General features: G+C 36.6%; 1 protein-coding gene across 1 annotated transcript; it reads right to left on the bottom strand.

Annotated features, from left to right (window-relative positions):
* Positions 1-9,821: 9,821 nt before the first annotated feature.
* LOC133873012 (L-galactono-1,4-lactone dehydrogenase, mitochondrial) lies at positions 9,822-16,580 on the bottom strand. Its single transcript, XM_062310716.1, has 7 exons — positions 15,850-16,580; positions 15,129-15,379; positions 14,130-14,315; positions 12,446-12,842; positions 12,025-12,165; positions 11,375-11,550; positions 9,822-10,210 (listed from the first exon to the last, which is right to left on the bottom strand). Exons 1-6 carry the CDS (start codon positions 16,501-16,503, stop codon positions 11,407-11,409), a joined length of 1,773 nt encoding a protein of 590 aa, XP_062166700.1. The 5' UTR covers positions 16,504-16,580; the 3' UTR covers positions 9,822-10,210; positions 11,375-11,406.
* Between the last annotated feature and the right edge of the window lie 366 nt (positions 16,581-16,946).

Here is a 16,946-nt window from a genome sequence, read left to right as displayed (position 1 = left end):
ACTAATGTTGTAGTTCATAATTGGTGAAATAATTAAGAGTGTATGGTTGGCAAGTTAGCCATTAATTAATTAAATTGACAAGTTTGATATTTTGTTTAATCATTTCATCAATTATGGACCGTTCCATCAATTTATAAAAGGATTTGTAGTAAAAAGTGTTGTACTCCTAGCGACACTCAAGAATAAAAGGAGCAACGAAAATAAATGAAGTATAGTTCTCAAAGCATAGTAATTAATTAATTAAAGTAGGCGCTATTTCTTTGGGATAAAGAACGCTTAACAGAGATGGAAATTATAAGGTGATCGCCTATCCGGGACAGTTTAGGATGCGGAGCTCACGTGTCTATGGTAAGTAAGTCCCACAACTCCTTAAAGGGGGCTACCCATTGCATGTATGATTCAGATAGTTATGGTAGAGATTTCGATCCATTTCTTTGAGTGGAGAAAATTAAACCCCTAAAGCCGAAGTGCCATAATATGGGACATATGAAAGACAGAGAGCGGATGTGGAGAGAGAAGGAGCTGATGAACCTTAGGACTGCATCTTGACTGTATTCAAGTATATATAATTTGTATTATAATTGTTTATATTTATAGAGAAGCTATGAATGGTGAACAAGAAACCCTAAATTAAATAAGGAAGAAAATAAACCTACAAAGAAACTAAATAAATCATAATATTGAAAATATTCTAACATCCACTTTCAAACTCAAAGTGTAAGCTTGAGTTTGGAAAAAATAAAAAAGGAATTGATTTCTTTTTTGTTGAAAATGTTCTGCAAAAATTGGCTAGTCCTTTTTGGGTAATAGTGCAGATGTAATGATCTTGAAAAAATCGCTAGCTACATTTGCGCTATCGCTTCAAAAGGACTAGTAAATTTGGAGCTTCCATATAATCAATTGTAAAGCTCAGTTTCACAAAATAACTAAACAATGCAAGACTTAGCACCCATAAGTATCTTTATAAACCACACACTTTATGTGGGCTACTTATTTCTTCTTAATATGGGACCAAGATATTACAAACTCCCCTTTAAACCACTGACATTGTAATACCCCAATCCCATATTGGGAAGATGAGTAGCCCACATAAAGTAGGTGGTTTATAAAGATAGTCATGAGTGCTAAGTCCCACATTACCTACTTATTATGTGAAACTGAGCTTTATAAACTTTTTTAGGAAAATTCCAAATTGACTAGTCATTTTGGGGAGATAGCGCAGATTTGGCTAACGCTTTTCTATGGGTCATTCCAAATGGTATCAGAGCTACCTAGTAACGTCGCCATGTGGTACTGGAGCGTTGTATGACATGGCCTTGACGAGGACGTTAGGAGTTTAAGAGGAGGAGTTTGTAATACCCTGGTCCTATATTGAGAAGATGAGTAGCCCACATAGAGTGAGTGTTTATAAAGATAGTTACGAGTACTAAGTCTCACATTGCCCACTTATTAGGTGAAACTGTGCTTTATAAGAGATTCTAGGAGAACTCTAAATTGACTAGTCATTTTTGGGTAATAGCGTAAATGTGGCTATCACTTTTCTCTGGGTCATTACAAATAGTACCAGAGCCACCTAATAACACTAGGTCATGTGGTACTGAAGCACCAAATGATGTAGCCCTGACAAGGATGTTTGTAATGACCTAGAGAAAAGTGATAGCCACATTTACGCTATCACTCCAAAATGATGAGTCAATTTAGAGCTTCAATAGAATCTCTTATAAAGCTTAGTTTCACTTAGTAGCTAAGTAATGTAAAACTTAGTACCCATAAGTATTTTTATAAACCAGCACTCTATATGAGCTAGTCATCTCCCTTCCCAATATGGTATCGGGGTATTATAGCAAAGGTCCTTGTTAAGAGGATTCGATTGGATGGTAAAATTCTTGTGAAGGACCCTTATAAGTTATAAGCACAAGTATCAAACTTAATATGGATCCTTGAGAAAAGAGTGTTTATGAGACACTTTATGGGACCATGACTAGTAGCCTTATGTATAACACTAATAGTAGACCAAATATTGCTTTCAATGGTGGAGTATGTGCTAGATTTTAGGCTAATCCCAAGGAATCTCGTTTAGTAGCAGTTAAATGAATTGTTTGGTATTTTAATGGGACATTGGTATGATATTTGGTACTCCAAGGAAACAAATGTTGATCTTGTCGGTTATTTATATGCAGATTGGGTTGCTAATGCTGATGAAGCATTCATGTGGTTGTTTCTATATATGGGTGTGAATTTGGTAGCTTGGATAAGAAAAAAAAAATAGAATTCTATCTTCTTGTCTACTGTAGAGGTTGAATACATTGCTGCTAGAAGTTGTTGCATGTACTCAACTACTTTGGATGAAGCAATTGTTGGGGGATTATGAAATTGATCAAAGCCGCCATGTTAGTTTACTGTGATAATACTATTGCGATTAATATCTCCAAGAATTCAGTTCAAACATACAAGAACTAAGCACATAGACATAAGACACCCCTTCATTCATGACCTTGTGGAATCAAAATTTGTCTCGAGTTTGTCACCATTGACAACCAATTAGCTAACTTGTTTACCAAACCTCTAGACGTTCCTAGGTTTGAGTATCTTAGGGAAGTTTTTGGTGTTTGTGTTAAGCCTTAGATGGTCCTTTCACATCCCTAGGATTGCATTTGGAGCCACATACATCATCCTAGAGCATGTCATCTTGCATTGTGCATTATCATGTTGTTCATTTGTATTTTTGAATATTTATTGTATTGCATTGCTTGTGTTTTATTTTGGTTTGTTTTTCATGTTTTTATATTTTCATCTTTTAAGTGGGGGGGGGGGGGGGGGGGGGGGCTACTTGAGTGCATAACATTTTTTTTAGCTTAGTGGTTTTATTGTGCGTGTATATTGTGCAAGAGGAATTTCTTTTCATATTGGATTAACTTTTACAATGGTGCATAAATGAGGATTAAAGTGTAGATGATGCTTGCAATTTTTATGCACAATTTATTGCAATGAGTTTAAGTTTGGCCACATGTGTAAGCATTTGGTGGGCAATAGTTAGTGGGGTTAGTACATTTTGTTATGACCAAATTGACCTTATGACTTGCATTAAATGTCATACCTCGTTCCTAGATATAGCAAAAGGTGAACATTAGATGATCACAAATTGGGATCCATGCAGATGTCCTTAGAAAAAAAATCCATTAATGTTTACACATTGAGGTAAAAGACGAATATTGTAAATGGACTCGAATTACAATTTTGTGCTTAGTGATATTGGGAGTGCATGTATGAGTGTCCTTAGGCCCTAGTATTTTGGTTCTTCATGTGTCCTTATCCTACACTTTTGGTTTCAATTTCCTATTGTTGATGCTTAACCTCCTCACAAAATCAAAGTTTTAAACTCACTTGTTGAGAATTAATTGATCACACCCGTCACGCAAGCATTATTTATAGTTTATGAACCATAATGGTATTGGATCCAAAATCTTTCGCCTTCCTCAAGCATTTTAAACATGTTTTACATTGAGTGTCAAATTTTAGTATTTTTGCATTCAACAGGTTTTGGTTGAGTATCAAACGATATTTGATTTACAGAGAATTATTGTTTTGTGTTTCCATTCATAAATTTTTGTGTGCTTTACTTGAGTTGGTTGATGCACTCATTTAATTTATGCATTTTAGGCATCTCTAGATCATTATCTTTGTATCTAAAATCATATATATATTCCTTAGCTTTTAGGCCTATTGCATTGTTTTCACCTTAGATTTTTTACGTGGTTCAGCCTTTAATTAGGTCTATGGTACTCTTTCAATTGCATTGGTCTAAGCCTTTGCATTTAGGAGTATAACTTTTGGTTCGCCCATTGTGCCTTAATTATGACCTTCCCTTTGTCATTTTGTGACAAAGGGGGAGTAATTAAATATGTGGAGTAGTTGGATATTTTTTTTTATTTTTTTTTGGTGATAGTGAGATATTCATGTACTTTTCACAGTTGATTTATTGTTCATTATGTGTCTGTCAGAATTGTTTTTCGTCTACCTATTCTCTATCTGTTTAATTAATGGCTTTGTGTCAGTTTCAAGAAGACAAGTTTATTTCATCAGTGAATTAGAAAGTAGTCCTAATTTAGTGGTTTAATAGGATTATCTTGTATTTCATTGAATTTTTTCTTTGAGTTGTAATTGAGTAAAGTTTTGTTACGAAATTGTCAAAGGGAAAGTTTGTTTGTTTGTATTGGCAAATTCAGTGTTGTTTTAGGGTTGAGTTGGTCTCAAAGTGCGGTTCAAGAAAAGGCTTGAGTTGAAGTTTAGAAGACTTCTATATCAAGCTCGGTCATAACTCGTTCGATCGAATTAACCAATGCATTATGTCTACGTACTAAAACCCAAGAGGTTTAGTTGCAAGTTTGATCGCAGTTCATTCGATCGAAGTGATGAAGCAGTTCACAAGTTCAATTACATGTTGTTCAAGCGAAGTTATGCATCATGATTCCATACTTAAAAGTGACAGAATATTTTGGAGGCCTAAAAAAAATTGTACTTGCTAGCAAAGCCAAGACCATGCTAGGACCAAGCCAACACCAGGTCCGAGACTAACAATATAATGCACCTTCGTCTCAATGGGACACTTCATAGTGGATCACCTCTCCAGCCAGGTTAGGTAAGAGCCCTCCCCTCCCCCCCACGCGGAAATCACCCAAAAACAACCCTATATTCCATCAACAAGAAGGTTAATTAGAGGCCTTCTGAGCCTTAAGCACCGGCCTATATATAGAGGGTGAGTCCTCTCCATCAAGTAAGCAACGAGTCCAAGAAAACGCTCTCTCAGGCTATCACACTCACTTACCCCGTGCACCACCACACTAGCTACCAGAGGCATCCTCTCATTAACTATGCATTATCAAACCCACACACACACTCTTACTCTATTTTATTTAGCTTTACCAATTTTACTCTCTCCCAATGAGGGCTTTTACTGATTTGGGTGTTAGAGTGCCTCAAATCTCCAGATCAGCGAGCCTTCTGACGACATCTCCCTTATTTTGTAAGAGGAGCACGATCCCTCCCTATATGGCGGCTTGAAGTCCCTTATATATATATATATATATATATATGGTGCTTGCACCAACATACATGAATCTAACCTCCTTCAATTTTTAAGAGAACCCAAAATAATAAATATATATATTGGAAATTAATCGATCTTTTCCCACTTTTGAATCATTCATTTTGTCGAAAGAAAAAAACAAAAGAGTGTTCACTTATTGGTTCACAAATCATAAGGTAGATATATAGAGGAATCCAGTAAGTATGCTTTAAAGTTGGGAAATAGTTTGTTAATTTAAAAGTTATGAAACAAATGTATGGTCCATATCGTTGGACAAGTTGGAAACATCATGATTGAGAATGTGATATTTGAAAAGTATATATAGACTCCTTGCCTTAAACAAATCTCTTGTCGAGAAATTAGTGTCAAAATACAACGAATGGTCAACCATTTTACATCATGCATGTTCTTCTAATGCTTCTCCAAAACATTTAGCCCTTACCACAATCATTTCAAAAACGATAATTTCATTATGTTGCCCCTCTCGCAGTTCAGTGCCAATGCAATTATTTCCACCAGAATAAAACAAATAAAATAATAATAATAAGAAGCATCTAAAAATACATTTTGCACGACAACGACGTTGAAGCTAGGGGTATATATATATATATATATAATTTAATAAAAAAGACTATTTTTAAAAATATTGAAAACCAAGAGAACCTTGCCTATGTGTAGGAAGTCCACCGATGTCAAAAGGGCATATGAATTAAATCATGTACGAAATGAAAAATTCAGATTTGACATCTTAACAAACATATTCGAAATAGGACAAGGAAAAGCCCTCCTTCTAAATATAATTATTTTTTTGTAATGTCCTCATTTTATGATTTTAAATGAAAAATTATATATTTCACAAGATCAAATAAATAAATGACTTACTATTTTTTAACGCTTATTTTATCTTATGGACAATATATATTTTTGTGATTTTTAGTCGCGAGAAGAGGACATTGCAATGACAATAATAAATTGGGAGGATATTGCAAAATTATTGCAATTAAAATAAGGAGACATTACAAAAATGAAAGTTGTTAAAGAAAAATAAATGTAGTTAACCACCTATATATGGAATAAAAATTGGATCAAGCAAAGGCTTACTTTTGAGTTTTGACTCACAACTTATCAATAGCAAGACTAGACTAGTCATCCTAGATTTTTTTTTTTTTTTTTTTTTTTTTTTGGGTCAAATAGACAGACAGTAAAAACACAAACATCAAAATAAAAAGAGAAAACAAAGAAGCATAAGAGGGGGTGGGAGAGACTATCTAATTAAGGAGGGTTGATCTCATTAATAGATACATCAATATCAAAAGGCAGAGTGATAATGAGAATGCTTTTACTTTGATCACTAAAGTCGGCCCATCTAGCAAGTTTATGGGCAGGTCTAATAGCGATTCTAAAATCTTTTTGAATTTGAGTGATTTTTTCTTTTTCTTTTTTTTTTTTTAAAAAAAAAGCCATTAGTGCTCCCACTTCATGTACATGAAAACCAAGAAATTAAACAAGAAAAGGCCTATCGAAAAAGGTAGGGCACAAAATAAACTGCCAAGAGGATCCTTTTTCACTATCTAAAGCAAGATCTAGCAACGAGAACATATATTTGAAAAAGTTGTCACTAGAATTGACGGTAGCGGTTCAGTAAGCTATGTTGTGAGTACGGCAATCGACGCTCCTCACGATCTTGATGGCTGTCCAGTTGTCAAAAAAGTTGAAGATACCAAATGTATCAAAAAAAAAATGGGGGTAGACATTTAAGCAATTTATATCTTAAGATGGGTATTCTTTTCTTTATAGAGACTAGAGTTCAAAGTTTCTTCAGAATGGCAAAAAATGTTTTGCTATAGGGCCAAACCAGGGAGTTGGTGAAACTTGAAATGCTCTTATTAATTGAGTATGGAGCAACAACATTGAGGGGCAACTAACTAGATGATGCTACAACCAAGGTGGTAGTTGAGTTGGTAAAGCAGCAAGGAATAGGGTTCAACTCCCCACTTCCTTTCTTCCTAGTGGTCATGGGTTCGAACCCGCTTGCGGTAGTAATCCGCGAACCAGATACTACTAAGAAGGGGCTTTACTAACTTACACTTTGGTAGAGTTGTGGTGACGGACTCGCCTTCCAAGGCAGTAGCTATGGCTCAAACCGAAGATTCTACAGCGACAACGAGTGGGAACCCCGATGGTTACACCCAAGGGGAATAATTACACTGATCACCCTTTCCCGTCTTATTAATTAAAAAAAAAAAAAAAAAAAACTAGATGATGCTATGCAAGAACAGAACCAGAAATTTTTTATAGTTGTTAAAGCTAAACATTCTCTTTTTTTAAAAATAAAAATAAAAATACATAGAATTGACAAAGACATCATACACTCAATCTAAAAGTCTAGTCGTGACATTGACGATTCATTCTTATCATATATTTTTAATGTGAGACTTAATTACTTTTTGTTTACACGTATATACTCAACAATTATAAGCAGTAACGCGTTCGATCGTTACGTGCCTTTGTTTGACAAATTAAAAGTAAAGCATATATTCTGTGGAGAAAGTAGCAAACTTATTGGTGGAACATTCTCATTATTCTCACAAGCTTCTTTTATTTATTGCTTTTCAAGCTTCCCACAGCTATAAAAATTATTCTCTTCTTCACGAAGAAAAGAATCCAAATCAAAAGCCATATATGTATAATAAGTCTGGTGGATCTAGAAACTCTTTTGCGTTAAAGCTTTTTGTGTTTGCTTTCAAGTCCTATGAGGTGGAAAAGGAAAAGGAAAACTCATGCTTGCTTCCACTGTAATATGCTTTCTCTCTTAAAAATAGAATCCAGTTCTAAAGTAGACTAATTCACAAAGTTTGAGAAAAGCTATGGCCGGCAGTTTTAAGCTCGATGAATTTCCATTTCCCATTTTCACATTGGGGTGCAAGCAGATTTGTATATATATACAATGACACTGATGTTACCATTGGAGCAGTGACTGAAAGGCACAACACTATCTAGCGCTGTTGATTCTCTTGCAAAATGCCCAAGAACTCGACAAATGAAAACCAGCCTCTACCGGCAGGTTCATCCTAACACTCTCTCTCTCTCTCTCTCTCTCTCTCTCTCTCTCTCTCATCATGGGATGGGATACAAGAGAACTTACTTACTTTTATCCTGATTTTTATGAAAAGGATACCCAACTGGGAATCCCCCCACAGGGAAGCAGTGCTGCAATCGCACCAAGAAGAGAGGAGACAGGGGCTTCATAGAGGGATGGTAAGTCATACGACTTGTTTAGCAATCTAGCCACACAAAACACTCTCAAACAATTAAAATGAGGAAGAAATTGGCTTTTCTAATTGATAGATCATGAAAGAGTTTCTAGTAGCACCATGGCAGAAAGGAAGGGGAAGTGAGTGTACAGTAAACCGAAGTGCTCTAACTTGCCTTGTAAGCTACAAGGAGATCATTCCTGGATTTTCTTTCCATTAATATATGGATTATCAATAAATTTCTGTTTAATTATGAAAGCATCAAGTTATTGTTGGAAGCTAGAATTCAGATCTTATGCAATAAAGTTGTCCTAACTCCTATGTACTACAATAGGGCAACCCGGCCATGTGAGAGCTTGTTCGAACCCCACTTACTCGAATTGTCAGAACACCTATCTAAATAGATGAGGCCCGAAGAGGCTCTCAAATGGGGCTAACTTGCCCGGACCCCGCTTACTCGGATTGTCTAAGCACATGTCCAATTAGGTAGAGTCTGGACAGGCTCTCACATGAGGTTGTCATATTGCTGTGCAATAAGACAACCCTATTATATGGGATCCCATCCATTCCTTTAATAGTTAGTTGAAAGCATGCAGCCCCACCTAGTTTTTCATTTTGTTTCCTCTCCCATGGCCCATGGGACTAATCTTCTTTACTTCTTATTTGTACAGCCTCTTCGCTCTGTGCTGCTGTTGGCTCTGCGAAGAATGTTTCTAATCGATCTTCCTCTTGTAAACAAGGATTTCGGAATAAACAAAACTGCTATATCAATTTACCAGCATTGATCTTTTTTTTTTTCTTTTTTTCTTTTTTTTTTTTTTTTTTTTTTAAGCTATTCTCTGTGCCAGGTAATATATTAATTGGAACATGTCAGTTGTGAACGATATATAATATATTATCTTACTTCTGCTAATTGATGTTCTTTGTGAAAGCAAATTTAATTTCTCTATTTTCTTCACACCCTTTTCTTTCTTTTTTTCTTTTTTATTATTATTATTATTTTGGAATTTTGTATATCTCCACTGCATGCATTAATAAGTAACGTTTTTAAATTGTTATTGTCCTAAACCGTGAGAAATAGACCAAGCCCCAAAAGTGCGTACCATTGTGATGCGTTGCTAATGTGCATAGGCTCTAAAGGGATCCGTTTGGGTGGTGGTATAAAGATAACATTGTTATGCGTTTTAAGCCAATTCTCTAATTATACTCAGCAACACCAATTTATCTGAACAATGTTAGGAAGATCGAAATCCCACTCAAATCTGCTTAGGCAAGCCCCTCAAATTGCCAACAAATACTTAGCGTGAGAAAGAAATCCATGTACTTTCGCTTCGTGGAAAAAGCCCATTTCGGCACAACCACACCTTGCCGGGAATCATTACTCAACGTTGATGATTAGTTGTGACTTTGCAATTGCTTTTCTCCGCCGTGGTATCACGTCATTTGAATTTTTTTTTAAAATACAACAGTAAAAATAAAACTAAAAAGCATTAATGCAAGAAATATCACTTGCTAGCTTATATGCTGAGTTTAAGTTGAATAGTCTAAGTCCTTATATCTCAAAGTTCCCTTTAACTTTATGTATAGGCACTACATGTTCGCTAAAGATCATCGCAGCAGTGAACAGATGAACAGAAAGACGAGAGATGCATTGAATTAAATAAAAAAACAATTATAGATGCATAACTGACCAACAAAGGATGCTTCTCAAATGGTGTCCAACAATTGGAACAGCTTCTCCAGCCTGCTATTAGAAAGGATCCTGTTAATTGTTATGGTCCAACCCTCTTCATGTTTTATTGTACGCATCCACTAGAAAACGCTTTCCTTAGCCTTGGAGAGCTGCAAGCCCGTCTCAATCCTTCAGACCCTGCAATATTTGTAAATATATGAATTGAGAAAACAAATGCTAGTGTTATAAAGACATGTATTTCAAAAATAAAATCACCACATTCACAATTGACACTCACGTAATAATGGTAAACCATAGTAAAGGTAATATTGAGACATTTGTAACACTTTGGAACTAAATTGATGAGCTCATTTCCTTTTTCTTTTATTCTTTGTACTCTTGGATGACTGCGTTCCTCACACTTTTAGTGATTAGTTTTAATGATTTCCTCGTTTTGTTTTCTTTTTCTTCTTAGTTGTCTTTCTTGTATACTTCATGTGTACTTAATTGCGCTTTGCGTTATTAACAATATTACTCAGAGAAAAAATTAAAATCTAATGGGAAAACTACACGCACCTCCCTCAATATACCACATCTTTCAATTTAGTTAATGTGACCTACCAATCTATTATTGGGGTGCAATGTCCCCCCTTTTACTCCCCAAAAGAAAAAAGTGCCCTTAAAAAATCTAATGGGAAAACTACACGTACCTCCCTCAATGTACCACATCTTTCAATTTAGTTAATGTGCCCTACCCAAAAGAAAAAAGTGCCCTTAAAATCCAAAAAAAAAAAAAAAAATCTCAAAGTTCCCTTTGAGTATATGAAATCAATAGCATTGTGCCTTATATCTCCAAGTTCCCCTCAATTGATGCACAGGCACTACAAATCCTCACAGCTATGAACAGACAGACTGAAAGACTAAAGCAAATGCATCTGAACTAATAAAAAGTTTTAGGGAAAACTTCAATTATAACTCATAATCTTTCGTCACTTTTTTTAAAAAAAGTACTCAAACTTTAAAAAGTGTCAATTTAGGGTATCCATCTTTCAATTTTTTTCAATTTTAACCATCCGTTAGAATTTTCCGTTAAATCCTATCAAAATTCTCAAAATACCCATGTTTTATCTTTTAAAATTATTATTATTATTATATTTTCTAGAGTATTTTGAGAATTTTGACAGGATTTAACGAAAAAATGCTAACGGATAGTTGAATTTGAAAAAAAAAAATAAAAATAAAAATTGAAAGATGGATACCCTAAATTGACACTTTAAAGTTTGGGTACCTTTTTTCAAAAGTAATGAAAGATTAAGGGTTATAAATGAAGTTCTCCCAAAGTTTTATAGATGAAGAACTAACCAATGAAGGATGCCTCTCAAATGGTATCATGATCATGGGAACAGCTTCTCCAGCTTGTTATTAGAAAGGATCCTGTTAGGGTCCAACTCCCTTCGTGCTTTGTTGTATGCATCTACTGGAAAACGCTTCCGTAGCCTTGCTTGGAGAGCTGCAAGCTCTTCTTTGTCCTTTGGAACCTGAATTATGTGAAGATATATGAATAACAAAAGCAAATACTTGTAATGTAACACTTCTTTGCCAGTCAGTTTGCCAAGGTTAAATCAGTGCAATCCGGGGAAAAATCAAATTGATGATCTACTCAAAGGCATTATGTTTGATACATGCTGAGTAGGTACATTCTACTCTTAACGCTTTTTCCTTTTTTGGGTACTCTAGACATATTTCTGAGCAAGATAAAGGACTTATATAAACTTCCAATTTAACTTTTACCCTTTTAAAATAAAAACAGAAATTGATTTATTAGAATTTCACTAAGATATGGGAAGAGCTAAAATGAATTTAGTGGGAATGTGGAAAATCAAGAAGTTAGAAATAAATTTAAGCCAGAAACAAAAATCTCAATGCATTCCAAGATACCATGAGGGATAACTTCTCATGATTTAAAGTTTATTAAGTGAATTACAGCATATTTTTCAAGATTGAATTCGTACCTCAATCTTAGCCCAATGTTCATAAGCAGAATACTGATCCCACAACTGTGACTGGGTCCGACGCCGGTAGTGAAAGAACTCTTCTGTTATTTCCTTTCTCTGCCGGGCATCCATTGTAGGAAGGTACATGATTATACCAACCTGATACACAATCAAAAGTATGGTTGAATATTTAGTTTTATAAATAATTTCACACTATTTGATAAAACGGGATGAAACTGATCTCAAGGCCCCAACATTTTAGTCGTTAAATTTGGACGACCTAAGGCCAATAATTTTTAGGTTATTTGATAAGCAGTAAATTTTGTTAGAAAGAGAAAAGGAGAGCTCTCATTTGCATTTGATTGAGTCCATACTCCCCTCTCTCCAAAAAAATACCCTTTGATAAATGGGGAAAAAAGAAAGATGCAATTGAAATTACCCATGAGAATATATCATCCTCTTCTAAGCTTGAAGCAGGACTCATGGCACTCTTGCTGCGAGCTGTCCAGCGCTGCTCTATTGGAGCAGGTGCAGGTATCTCTTCCTTCTCTATGAGCTGCTTCAGCTCTTCTATGAATTCAAGGTCTTTCATGCTTGGCTTGGCTAGCGTTCCCGCAGGAAAACATGTCTCAGAAACCCACTGTTGGCCACCACAATCAAAGCCCAATATTTCATCACTCCATCCCACTCTGAATCCCTCTGACTTCCTCCAGAACTCAGCCTCAGCTTGATTGACCTTTATGACATGGTCTTTGTTGAGAGGATCCAGGGCAAGTAGTTTATCTCTCAGCTCTGTAAATGATAGCTCATTTACGTCTGCTTCATGGTTGTCTTTTCTGCAAGTAACTAATGTAAACAATTAATTGATTGAAACAGTCAACACAATACCAACACAAACCTGTAAATACAATTGAGAAAAGACGAGAAGAAAAACAATATAGGACAGTTCAAGTAAATCATTTTAAACAAGCCGAACTTGAACAAAAATTTTATTTCATTATTTTCCACACCAAGCTTTCAGGAACTGCATAACAATCTTATTACAGTATGTTGAATATACACGTGAGTATAAAAAGGTTAAAGTCCCACCTTGGATAGATATCACAAGAGTGAGTGGTTAATAAAACATAATTGGACCCAAAAATATAGGCTTAAACTTTTGAGTTGAATAGCATTTCAATATGTCATGTAAAGACTCTCCAAGGTGTTAATTTTCATAACAACTGCAGCCAATGATGGTGCAAGGTATAGTGGATGATAGTGGTCTCTTTCACAACTAGAGCGCAAACAATATGCATGTATAGATGATAAGTCCTTTTCACAATGACTTACCAAAAAAAGGTCATTTTCACAATTATAGTAGGGACACCAGTCCATGGCATAAAACCCACATAGCTTGTACAAGTAATCCTACATATGACTCCTAAGAATGATAAAGCTTCCATTCGAGGGGTAGCATAGCATTATGATAATGTACTCATACCTGAGGGGGAGATTGTTGAATATACATGTATTAGTCCCCACATTGGATAATGTCACAAGCAGGAGTAGTTATTGTAACATAATTAGGTCCAAACCCATAGATTTAAGCTTTTGGATTGATTGAAGTTCCAATATGAAATATTATAATATAACTGAAAGAATCCCCAAGGTGTTAGTCTCCATAACATATCACTAAAGAGTATTTCGTCAAATTGACATTAGTTCTTAAATACTTAATAACCTTACCAGGTAAGCCAGATGAAAAGTTACAGATTGATTGTATTTTAGTTTACATCCTAAACCCATATCATAGTCACGCACTGCTTCAAAGTAAGTAGCTTGTGAACCATTGTAGTAGAATAAATGCAAACGAAGAGGACTCAATATGCATTCATACAAGAAATTCCAATAATTCTGAGTTTCTTCTCATTATGACAGATAACTTTAGCACTCTTCGAACACATATGCTCAATTACTTTCTCTAGGCCCTTCACTAAACACTTTATGAAATCTCAGCAAGGAGAAAAGATCATATCAAAAGAAAACGAGAGAACTAGTTACCATTACTTGTGCTTCATATTCAACAAATTAGAATAAGATTGCCTTATTATACATTTAACAAAAGCAAACACCAGATGTACCTGTATTTCTGGAGTGACTCCCTGTAGAGATCACGGACATGTTGTATGGCTTCATCCGTACTATATTTGGGTTTGAACTTTGGGGGACCTTTCCATTTTGAAACAGGATTGCATGTCACGACCACAACAGTGTCAGTATATGGAATATATAGATACTTCACATGCTTATTATCAGATAGCGATTTCCTGCAAAAGGAAAGAAATGGGAATATTAGTTGTATAGAAACAAATACATCCTTCACAAGTTGGGTAGATGGAGTTGTTTACTCTGTTTGGTTATTGTAATTTTCACACTCATCCAAAAGAAAAAAAAAATACATCCTCCCCATCCTTATAAATTATGCTACACCCACAAACAAAATATGTGTGCGTGTGTGTGTGTGTGAGAGAGAGAGAGAGAGAGAGAGAGAGAGAGAGAGTATTCTGTAAAGAATGATAAAATAAGGAAGCATATTGCGTGTGAACCACACCACAAGTAGGGGGTTGAGAGAGAGAGAGGGGGAGGGGGAGAGAGAGAGAGAGAGAGGGGGAGAGAGAGAGAGAGAGAGAGAGGGGGGGGAGGGAGAGAGAGAGAGAGAGAGAGGGGGGAGGGGGAGGGAGAGAGAGAGAGAGAAAGAGAGGGGGGGGGGAGGGGGTATTCTGTAAAGAATGATAAAATAAGGAAGCATATTGCGTGTGAACCACACCACAAGTAGGGGGTTGTTTAGCACCACAGCCATACAAGCACATGTAGCGCACAACTAACCCCTAGATAAACTTCAAAAATCTCATATTACAAGCCATCACAATAATGTAATTTTGAACCAATTGAATTGGAGCATTTCTCCAGCACAGCTGCACAAGCTCCACATAATATCACTTGATCATCCTAATTATCCAGATACATATGTACTACGAGTAATGCTAGGTTTCAATCATTTAGTTGCCAATTACTAGCAATATCCATATGATGTTCTGAGTGAAAGAAATAATTTATGCAATAAAGGGAACAATAATTACTTGTGGTTTTTCTTGATTTCTTTCATGTTTGAGACAGTTGTGTGCTCCACAAGCTCCTGTCTCTCAACACATTGGATGGTAACTTCAGCTACCACACCAAGGGCCCCAAGACCGCAGCGAGCTAAATAAAACAGCTCAGGATTTTTCTCTTTTGAAACCTCTATTGTTCCCTTGGCAGGAGTTACCAGTTTCATGCTGATGACCTGCTCATCAATGGGAGGAAGTCTTGCACCAGTACCATGTGCACCAACCTAAAGACGAGTAAATGTTAAAAAAAAAACACACTAAAGAAGATAAACCCAGTCTGTATCAGCTATAGCCTATAATACATTACGAAGTTAAGCAGGTATACTAATAAACAATAAGAACCAGGATTGATTATGTATACTACATATCAACAGTTTATCTTACTGTTAAGTTACAGGCTTCTCAGTTCTTCCCTAGCTCCTTTCCTCACTCTCCCATCTCTCACATGCTCTACAATATAGGTAATGCTCCTCACTCGAGCGACCACTCTTTCTAAACACGATTTGGTTCAACATCCCATCAATATGTGTCTCCATGGCTGAAGACTATAACACAATGCCACACCAATATTCCAGCTTTTCTAATAGTAGACCCCATTTTCTTTCCTGAAACTTCCATTAGACCATTGGGACCAATGCCCAGAAAAGAAAGAAAGAACGGAAAAGAAAAGAAAGACAAGGCAAGGCAAGCCCACCTGCACAATGCCACCGATCTGCTGCTCCCTGATGGAGGCGAAATTCTGCAACGTAAGGCCGTAGTCTTTGATCCCATCCACCAATTGCTGAACCCTTATTCCGGCCTCAACCCTCACCGTCTTCGTCTCCTTATCCACCTCCAAAACCCTATCCATCAGCGCCAAATTCACCATCCCGGCCCTCGAGAGCCCGATCCCGTTGGGCGAGAGGCCCGACCCGACCGGGCGAATCCGGGCCTTCTTGTCATGGGCCTCCTTGACCACGTTCTCCAGCTGCTGGAGGTTCTCGGGCTGGTGGAAGACCCGGGTCTGGACCTCGTGCGTGCCGCTCCAGTTGGAGACGGTGTGGAGGTCTTCGGGCAGAGGGGCGTAGCGGAAGATCTGGGCCTTCTTGTGCTTGGCATTCTCCGGGAAAGGGAAGGAGTAGTAGGTGGCCGCGCCGCAGAAGAGGACCAGCGCAGCGTACCCCACGTACTTGCGGAGCTCTGCGTCGCTGGCGTTGGCGTTGGCTGTGGAGAATGGGCGCGCGGAGGTGTGGTTGATAGGGTGTTTGGGGATGGTAGTGGTTGGGATTAGGGTTTTGAGGTGGTGGTGAGGGTGAGGGTGAGGGTTGAGGGAGGTGAGTGAGCGCCTGAGAGTGAGAGCTCTCAGCATTTTGATGAGCTTTGAATTTGTTGGGGTTTAGGAATTAGGAGTGACACAGCTGAAGGGAAGGGTTTGTTTGTTTACTCGGGAAAGTGCGGGCGAAAGTCACATTGTCAATTTATATTATTTATTGAACCCTTACAAGCGTGGCCTAGTCATCTCCATTTGTTGTCATATTTGTTATTTGTGTGAGAAATATTGTCTATTTCAATTGTAAATGGAGATGAGATTTTGTTTTTTCCTTTAAAGATTTAAATAATATACTAACATATTTACGATTTACTAACATATTAAATCTGTAAAATTTAATATAAATTATTAATGAAATAAGGAGGATTTAAGTGCATAATCTCCTTCCTATTGTTTGGCAAAAAAAAGAAAAAAAAAAAAAGAATGTAAAATTAGTCAATGTTATTGGACTAATTTGTAATTAGTTTTTAATGGTTTAAGAA

The sequence above is a fragment of the Alnus glutinosa genome, chromosome 7 (genome assembly GCF_958979055.1).
Source record: "Alnus glutinosa chromosome 7, dhAlnGlut1.1, whole genome shotgun sequence".
NCBI classification, from domain to species: domain Eukaryota; kingdom Viridiplantae; phylum Streptophyta; class Magnoliopsida; order Fagales; family Betulaceae; genus Alnus; species Alnus glutinosa.
This window is presented reverse-complemented; position numbering and strand designations above follow the sequence as displayed.